This window comes from Dicentrarchus labrax, unplaced genomic scaffold (genome assembly GCF_905237075.1).
Source record: "Dicentrarchus labrax unplaced genomic scaffold, dlabrax2021, whole genome shotgun sequence".
In the NCBI taxonomy this organism is placed as follows: domain Eukaryota; kingdom Metazoa; phylum Chordata; class Actinopteri; family Moronidae; genus Dicentrarchus; species Dicentrarchus labrax.
The window spans coordinates 2,208,350-2,217,938 of record NW_026136711.1 but is presented as its reverse complement, the minus strand read 5'-3'; the positions used below and the strand labels follow the sequence as shown (position 1 = coordinate 2,217,938).

At 40.4% G+C, this 9,589-nt stretch overlaps 1 protein-coding gene and 1 long non-coding RNA gene across 4 annotated transcripts; one reads left to right on the top strand and one right to left on the bottom strand.

The window, feature by feature from the left end:
- The first annotated feature begins 2,678 nt into the window (after positions 1–2,678).
- LOC127372048 (uncharacterized) lies at positions 2,679–5,673 on the top strand. Of its 2 annotated transcripts, XR_007886491.1 has the most exons (5): positions 2,679–3,085; positions 3,676–3,745; positions 3,834–3,983; positions 4,499–4,797; positions 5,545–5,673. It is a non-coding gene; the product is annotated as an uncharacterized LOC127372048 (long non-coding RNA). The 2 variants fall into 2 exon arrangements; XR_007886490.1 differs by lacking the exon at positions 5,545–5,673 and having other exon boundaries at positions 4,499–4,990.
- Positions 4,348–9,257, bottom strand: LOC127371993 (uncharacterized). Of its 2 annotated transcripts, none has more exons than XM_051415326.1 (11): positions 8,662–9,257; positions 7,492–7,615; positions 7,128–7,359; positions 6,739–7,015; positions 6,423–6,600; positions 6,239–6,315; positions 5,960–6,140; positions 5,507–5,755; positions 5,259–5,430; positions 4,992–5,140; positions 4,348–4,820 (listed from the first exon to the last, which is right to left on the bottom strand). In XM_051415326.1, the coding sequence occupies exons 1-11, from the start codon at positions 9,085–9,087 to the stop codon at positions 4,642–4,644; spliced, it is 2,244 nt and encodes a 747-aa protein (XP_051271286.1). In that variant the 5' UTR covers positions 9,088–9,257; the 3' UTR covers positions 4,348–4,641. The 2 variants fall into 2 exon arrangements, with proteins under 2 accessions (XP_051271286.1, XP_051271288.1); XM_051415328.1 differs by having other exon boundaries at positions 8,168–8,788.
- Positions 9,258–9,589: the final 332 nt, after the last annotated feature.

Below are 9,589 nucleotides of genomic sequence, written 5' to 3'. Positions count from 1 at the left end.
TACTGTAGTAATTGTAGTCTTTCAGACAGTGCTAAGGTTGTGTTGGTTTAATGTTATGCTTTACACAGACACCGTCTTTGCATGCAACTAACTCCCTTTTAACGGCACCGTTAATCTACGATCACACACACACACATATTCGGCCTAAACCTCAGCACACACACGAAAAGAGGGAACTCAAACCCTCCCGCTCCTCCATACTCTTTGTCTCTCACCAACAAGTGTTTCATACATTGAAACATCTGGTCAGAGGACAGAGGACACACACCTTTCCTGGCGCACAACCCCCCCCCCCACCTTTTTCCTCTAAGTTAGTTCCTTTAAGTTAGATTGTATATAGTGTATTTTCCTCTGTTTGCTTTTATTATATCTCTTTAATAAATGCTTGTGTTTGTATATGCTGACCTATTTAATTTCGTATAAGAGTGGGTGATACCAACCTCTTCTATGCAGAACTCCAAAGCTCCCACTTTATCTATTAATAATGTTTTTGCTTGTAGTTATTAATTTAATTAATAATCTTTTAGTGTATTTTTATGAGACTGATCCATCAATTATTGGTTTGTTTCCCTTATTTAAGGGTGGTGCCCCGAGGATCTTTAATATTAATTAAAGTCATTTTCTATTATCTTTTTATAATTATAAATTTTGATAACCATTAATTGATTAAATTAATACAGTTAGACCACTGTAACACCCTAAGACGTGGAGCCCGACAACTGGATGAAGCCATAGACGAGTGAGCAGGGTCAGTAATTTGCTTTGTTGGGCTGGGCCAACTTTCCTCTGGTGAGAAATCGGCAAGGCAGTAGAATGACTTCAATCCCAGGGTAGCCATGCCCAAAAGCATACACTGCTTTATTGTCTATTTTACTCTAAATGGGACCATCATTTGCATAAACTCATTAGCAAACTGTTTACTGAGCTAATAAATCAAGTGAGAAGTAGGGTAATTTTTCATAGACTGCATCTTTTATTGCAGCCAATGTAACGGCTCCCTGCAGACTATTACATAGAATGCATTCAAGACATTTCCACGTAGGCTTCACTGCACACCTGCAAGCTCTATCCATTATACATATTGTCAATGGTTGTTTCTTGCTAGCAGGGACAGAGCTGAGTTTTTCAAGCGAGTGGATTTTTGCTCACACAGGCTGAGCCTGTGCTTTGTCCCCTAGGGTGGAACTTTACTGGCCTGATGTTGGTGTAACCGATGTGTTCTTACTGTTTGTTATATTTCACCAAAAATCCATCTTTGTTGATATTTTGTTAATCTTTTTTGTATAAATCTGTTTTTGTGTGTATTTATTTTGGGGAGCTTTATTTTGTTAATTGTATTTTGGCGGTGTGACCGTTGACCTTTTAGTGATGTCACTTTCGGTGTTGTCACCTATTCTCTTCAGTAGCGGTACGCTATGCTGAGGAGAGGTAAGACAATCTGAGCGCTCTGGTTCAGTGTGACTTAAAACATGTTAAAAACGCTAAATAGAAGTTCTTACTCTATTTTATAACTGTCACCAGTTTTGTTCTTTGTTACGGTGATATTTATTTAACTGTGTACATACAGTTTTATTGTGTACAGCACTTTTTGTGTGAGAAGCTAGCTTACTTTTCTCAGGCTAGCTTAATGAAGAGCACACAGGTGGTTTCTTATGCGCTGGCTCTTTTCTCCCTCTCATTTAAAGGTGTGCGTGTGGAAACCAAAAGTTGCTGTACTGATGTGTGTTGTACACAGGTATGTGAGTACTCCCCTTGTTTTTTGTGATGAATGAATTTATTTGTATGCATGTAGTTTTTTATGTCTGTTCATGTTTATATTTTACATTTATTAATGAAATATAAAAATTGCCGTTGGTATGTGGGGAAATGTTTTTGATTTTATAATGAAATCTTGACTATACGATCACATTGAAATGTATTTGTTTTATTATTTTAATAAGAACACTGCACGTGTTATTCTACGGAGCCCCTAAAGGGACATGAAAAAAAAAAAAAAATGAAACGTTTCTAGTGAGCACTAGATACCGCTCTTGTACGGGCATGATGTCTGAGAGAACATCCACTGCATTTCGGTTTGTGTTTCTGTGTGAAAATGACAGTACAGGAGTTAGTTCGACTATATTTTAACCTGGGACTTCATTATAAGGACATTGCTGCTTTACTTGCAAGTCGTCACCGTCATGTTGTGTCTGAAAGACATTTAAAACGAATTTTGAAGTCTTGTAGTCTGTTTCGGCGCAAGGGATACGTCACTTTGGATCACGTAGTTAATTTCATTCATGAACAGTTACAAACATCTGGCCAACTCTGTGGGTATAGGTGGATGTACACAAAATGCAAGGAGAATGGATTACACGTCAAGAAAGAAGAGGTACGCTTAATTCTAAAAGAACTTGACCCGAGGGGTGTTGAACTCAGAGCAAGGAGACGGCTCCATCGCCGAAGCTATTTTGCAAAAGGGCCCAATTATATTTGGCACTTTGACTCTTATGACAAACGGAAGCCATTTGGTATCTGTATCAATGGCTGCATTGACGGGTTTTCCCGGAAAATTATCTGGATGAATGCATTTACTACCAGCAGTGACCCAAAAATCATCGGAGGCTACTACATAGAGGCAGTCCAGAGATTGGGTGGTTGTCCAAGGATTGTCAGAGGCGACCGGGGCACAGAGAATGTTAAAGGAGTCATATTATACCCTATTTCAACAAGTTAATCTAGTTCCCTGGTGTCCTAATGTAATGTCTGTGACATGCTTTGGTCAAAATACCATAAGGATGAAGCACAATAGCAGTTCAATCACCCTGCCAAAACAGCCCTGTTCAGAACGGTAGGATTTGAGTGCCTGTCTCTTTAAATGCAAATGAGACACAGGCAATCCACCCACTTCTTCCGGGAGGTGTGCCGACGTCGGCACGCTTACGCTACCATGACAACAGTTGAACGTGAACCCTGGGAGAAAGATGGCAGCTGGAAGAAACTTTTCGGTCCAACCTTATATGTTTGAACCAGAGTCAGACCCTGAACAAGAAGGAGCTAGCGAAGAAGTTGTTCAATGTAGACTGCAACAAGACGTTTCTGAATGGTGAGTTATGAGCTTTTTTTTACTTTTTTCTTAAAAATGTGTATGTTTGTACGTCGGGTAAATACGGTCGCTGACTAAATACAGTCGACCGCTGGCCGCTGTTTGTGTAATTTACTGCTAATAAAAATCTAGATTTCTGTTAATTGAGTTAACATAAGTAACGTTAGCATGCTATTCCCGTTACACGAGTACATTTCACAAGTCCGCAATATCAGCTACGAGTGGGAATATAGCACTCGTTTTTTTATTCTCAGCTACGCCGTAATAACGTTACATCATTATTCTGTCCGACATCAAACGTTAATGTACTATCCACAGACACACTGTAGCCACTTTTCACGCGTGTGTGCTAATTTTACAACCTAGGTGTGAAACGGGGGATGTAGTGGGGGTTGGGGCGACTGTCTACCAGCGCCGTATACCCCATAGTAATTCCTGTTTACCCGTATTTACTGTGTTTCAACATGATGCAATAATTCCAACTAATAACGTCACATCGTTGCATAAGCTGACCTGTCGTTATTGCTAACAACATATTCAAATAAAAAACTATAACTGATATCTTTTCCCTTTTTTTGCCTCTGGTTTAGGTGTACTTGTGAGAATTGCACAGCAATGCCTACAGAGCCAGAGAATGTCTGCTGCAGGGAGATACCACAGGTAGTACATGGATGCTTGTTGAATGAAAATGTAACTATTCAGTCATATTATCTGTCATCAAACGTCACTTACCCTTTCATATTTACAGGTGATAAGAAGACTAAATCAGCTTCAAAACCCACCTTCCTGCATGGTAGACCACCCTGGCCTCGAACCAGTGTGTTTAAATGCATTCTCACTGCAGAAGGAACTAAATATCTACAGAGTATGGGCGTTTACGTCTGAGGGGAATAGAACAGTAAGGTTTTTTTGCATATAAATTCTGTGTAATTGTAATAAAAATATTCCAAAATCAATTCCATTTTCCCCTTTGTTAGATTGCTTACTTTTCTTGTAAGGCAGTTTGATAATTGTTAAAATGTTACATATCAAACACTAGAAAAGATTAATTTCTGCACAAAATCTAACTTGCAATAACATAATTTATTACATTTAAACCTAGGTCCAACACCAATTTGCTGCTAATAAATGGTTGTATTGGCATTTTGATATTGTGCAGGAATTTATCTTTCATACTTTTGGATACTCATCCCACTCCTAAGAACCTGTCTCTTAATGACCATAATGTTTATGTCCACATATCAAACACTGAAAGTACAAAAAACAGCTTATACATTTTTATTTTCATAAATACAAGTACAGCAAACAACTGTTCAAAAAATACGTATTACAAATATTTACAAAAAAATGTGGCTAATCATAAATTATGTCTAAATATAAATGTAAAACTAAATATATCTGTACTCTGTTCAGCCGTTACAGGTACTTGGCCTATAGGGGCTTTGTGAGCTGGTGTTGGGGCTTTCTGGGCCGAAGAGTTCGTGTGGCACTGCCCAGCTGTGTGGTGCTGCGTATACGGGCGGAGTTCCCCGACGCTCAAGGCATCTACGTGGGGTTCAGACCGGCCCTTGACTGAACCTCGTCACGTAGCGGTCTATCACCTCCTTCTTGTCCGGCCTTTCAAACTGTGCAGTGAGATCCTCAGGAATGGAGATCTTCAACACCTCATCTGTGTATGGACCAGGGTCCAGAAAAACCTTCTCAAACACCAGGTCCAAGATTTCATCCACGTAATCTGCAACAAGAAAAAGTACAATATTGTGTTTATCTATAGTGTTTATTTATTATTTATTCAAAACACAGAAAAAGCCATAGACACTGGTTAATTTATATTTTATTTATTTAACAAATATTTTATAGTTTCATTTTTCAGTGTGATTTTCAATAAAAAAGGTTTAAAACTTACGGAAGGTTGGTTGCTCCTTCACTGGCTTTGCTGTGCATTCTCCTTTCTTCCACTTTGGAAAATGAAGCCTGAACAGCGGCTCACCAGCTGAGGTTGTTGCCTGTGGACGGTCTGCATTTTCATTGAAGTGCAGGGCTGCCAGGTATAGTCTTGGGAGGAAAAATAATAAAAGAAAGATTTACACATATAGCTCCATACCTGGCTTAATTTGGTGTGGCTGTCTGTGCATACGAATAATTGTAATGATAAAAAAAAGCCCCTCTTTACCTGCACAGCATTCCAAGAAAAGGAAAGACTACATTCTTGGGCGCAAAGCGTAGGATGACGCTGTGAAAAGACTCAAGCGATGAGGTTTGGTAATGAGGGCTCAGCTTCCCCACATCTTTGAGGACCCTCTTGTTGCTCAGCACTTTCTCCAACCTGCAGAAGGCTGGTGTTCCTGTGAAGAAGAAGAAAGTGTTTAATAATGTCATTACGTAGAGTGACACTGCCTAAACATGATAATGTGTACCTACCTGTTGTCAACCATTTGCTCTTGTCCCTTGAAGTGCAGGTTGGATGCAAACACTGGGGGAAAACAGGATCTTCGTGGTTGTGGATGTCCCGGACGTGGTTCAGAATGGACATCCACTTTGCTGTTCTCTCTGGCACCGATGTAGATGAAGCAGCCGTCCAGTAGATGTGGTTTTTTATACTCTGAAGCCACTTCTTCAGTTTCTCACACTCCTTGTTCTGTGAGATCTTCGACAGTTTCTTGGACAGTCCTAATAATACAAAAAGCTTTAAAGTCTTTCACATATATTAATTACATCAATTAACATAGCAGAAATGATATAGCTTACAGTCTAAATTGAAATAATAATAGGCTACACATCAATAACTGTCAGTGTAACAATAAAGGAACTACACTTATCATAAATAAACTTTTTTCCTCTCTCAATATTGACAAATAAGACACGGAATAATACCTTTTTCCATGTGCCATACATCGTAGTAATGCGTGACATCGGCCTCCCTCAGGAACTTCTGGATTTGGGGGTGACGGTCCGTCACAATACTATCTATAGTAACACCCCGTTCCTCCAACAGAGCAAGGCTCCTCTTCAGGCCCTCTTTCTCCATGTGGTAGCTTCCACCAACCTCATTACTCTATTATTTAAGAAAGCAGATAAAAATTTATTATTTCAGCTGATAAGAGCTACACTGTAACAGATTACAACAGAGATTATTTATGGTCTGTCACTCACTTGAACCAGCTGTAAATCAATAACAGTGTTGCTCCTCATGTCCATCATTGTGTAGCTGCCAAACTTGGCACAATGTCCTTCAAAAGTAAAGTAATTATTTTTTATATATACATTACATAGTATTTATCAGTGTGTTTTATTTATATATATATAAAAAAGATTATTATGACAGAGTATTACATACCTGGTGAGTCTGCTCTCAAGTCACCACCGAGGACGACATTCTGCAGCTGACTGAGCTGCTCTAACATTGCAGTCTGTGCCGTCTTCCACCTGTGTACAATCGCGGGCTCTATGTACATCCGAGCATGCCTTCGAAATGAGTCATATTGAAACATCTTCAACTGCATTGCCCGGAAGATCTGTGGGAGAAAGAAACAGACAGGAAAGGCACCCACACGTTAATCACTTTTTCAGAAATACACATTGTGTATATAAATTTAGCTACATCATATGCTATATTCCATTACTTTATTCATAGTTTAGTGTAAATACAATACCTTTTCAAGCTTAAAGAAAGAGGCACCAGTGGCGTACACTGCAGTGGAGAGCTGCAGGTTCCCAGCAGGAGTGCTCCCAACAAGAGGCTGGCTGTTCCACTTTCTGTAGAACTCACAATGCGGGCACCGCTGTTCTACAGAGAGAAACGTGCCCAATCTTCTTTTCTGCATGTCACATTCCCGCTGACACACAGGGCACACCTGAAACAGCTCCATTAGGCAGTTCTCATACACAATATAAGTTGGAGTCTTATGGACAGGCGTAGAAGATTCCATTCTGCAATAAAAACAAAACATTGACAGAAAATGAGTCAAAGATCGTCCTAGTAGAGCTACAATAAGTAGAGGAATGTAACACAAATGATTAGTTAAATGTTTAGGTAACTCACGTCACATCTGCTGACTCAGTCAAGGTTGTGGCAGAGTCTGCAGGGTCATAAGTTGAATCGTGTGGCTCTTCTACGTCAACAGAACTGCCTTCTAAAGGGTTCTCCTCTTCCTCCTCCTCCAGTTCCAAGCGACGTCTCTTACTTGGTCTCTTTATAGGTGTTGATGTAAGAAACGGCAGAAGAGCTGAGGTGCCAACACCAACATCAGTGCAGGAAACAGTTTTCTGTGTGCCTTAAAAACAGACAGATGATGTTATTGTTTATGCAGAATTATGAAATGTTAAGCAAACATATTGTTACTCATTAACAGAACACAAACAGAAGAAATCACATCAACGAATGAAGTAACTTTTGGTCAACTAACCTGTACTTCTGAAATGAGGTTGGAGAGTCTTCATTGAAAGCTGTGTTCCAAATGAGCGTGTTGTTGGTGGGTCTGTCTGGCATGCCACATGATGTACCCTATCCAGCAGTCCAGATGTGCTTGCCTAAACACAAAGAGCAGTGATATTTATACTCAAAAAATACAGTAAAAGCAAATAACTGTCTCTTGGTTGATCTATTTGTTTCTTGTGATTTTATCCGCAGATTAACAATGACTGTCAGATGCTAGCTAACTAGCTTTTCACATTGAACAATAAGGTCCTGTTATTGTGCCCAGCTAGTTCAGTTTAAAACAGACACTGTACTGTAGCTCTCCAAAGTGTGTTGTGCGACAGTAATCATCAACCATGATGAACACAGTGCGCCATATATGACGTTAGTTCTAGCCTCGATGCAAGTTCTTAGTAGTCAGTAATACCTGGAACTGTCTCAGTCTTACTGGAGATATCACATTATAGTACCCGCCATTCTGAATTAGCTCGGACCTTGTTTATATTCTGGTTTTTGTGTCGGGGCGGGCGACAATACACATCCTTAGAACCGAACTACATCGTAACGTAACATAGTTACTTAACGTTACTTAACTATTCCCTGTCTAACATGTCTAGTGCAGCTTAACAAAGGAAACAGCTGGTAAGGCATGCCGATGAAATTACTTTTTGCATTGCTGCAGTTTGTTCGGTCGGAGGTTAACGTTACCTCTCTGCTTATTCTAGCAGCGACACACACAAACATAGTAACAGTTACTTACTGAAAAGCATGCACATTTACCAAAATACAGACAAAATAAAGCTAGTTGTGGCTTAAACCACGAAGCTCACAACAGTAACTTCAAGTCCCCCCTGCACAAAGCTAACGGCGGCCGTGGCCGTGGCCGCGGCGGCCGCGGTGGGGGGGGGGGGATTTTACCGGTAATTAACGGCATATACTTTGTGTAAATCTCTATAAAAAATTTGCAGCAGGGAAAAATATGGAGACATCTGCACCAGCTGGCTTAAATTAACGTCACCATATAAGTTTCATGTTGCACACATCTAACAAACAATAACTACGTTAGCTTCACTGCAGCTCCAGCAGCTCAGAGCTGTTAGCATTAGCTAACATTACACCAACAATGAAAAACAAAGCATAAATTCTTAAAAATACTTACAGTTTCTGTGTCTGTCGTCTTGCAACGGATAGTTGGTACTGCTCCCTCTATCAGCAACAGTTTTTGGGCCAGTCCCGTACTGTACTGACCGAGGTTCTTAAAACAGTCACTGGTGAAGTGGTTAGCACACACCAACAGCTTTTTGCCAACTCTAGCCGGAACATTTCCATTGTAAATAAAATTAATCCACTGGACTCGTATCTCTTCTGAGACGGGGATAGTGTGTACAGCTTTGTGCTGTTCTGTGCAGCCCAGCACAGAACATTTGTGTTGCCTTCCCTGATGCATGTCTGCTCGCTCTCTCGCTCGTAGGGACAATGGCGGAGCACGGACAGACAAGGCGGAGTAAGCTGAGGTGGGTGGCAACAGGCAGGTGAAAGGTTGGAATATGCTAATGAGTGCAGCAGGTTTCGTCACAAACTGCATACCTCTGAGAGTTCGTGTCTTCTCTCCTGTATTCTGACTGAGGCAGCCCACAAAAACATGACTGAGTCATTTTTTTTCAAACTTTGCCTGCTGATAGGCCCTCCAGTTTCCCAAATGTACATAATAAAATGATTAAAAAGTTGGTTTTGCATAATATGTCCCCTTTAAAGTCAGAGACTTTCAGCGTTTTCTCCGTCGCAACATTCACGACGGCTCCGGCATTGACAGTAGCTGTTGAAGGGGCAAGCACAGCAAATCAGCGAATAGAGAGTTGGTGGGGCTTCCTCAGAAGGGAATCAATGGAATTCTACATCTCTCTGTTTAATGATCTGAAGGACCGTGGCTTGTTCGATGGTGCATATTTGGACAGAAGTCTAATCCAGTTCTGCTTCATGGGAATCATTCAGGTACAAATGTATCGTATTGTTTTGTAAAACCTAATTTCATCTTAAATTGTGTCCCACAAATGTTTTTTTGTTGTTGTTACATTCTCCAATGAGCA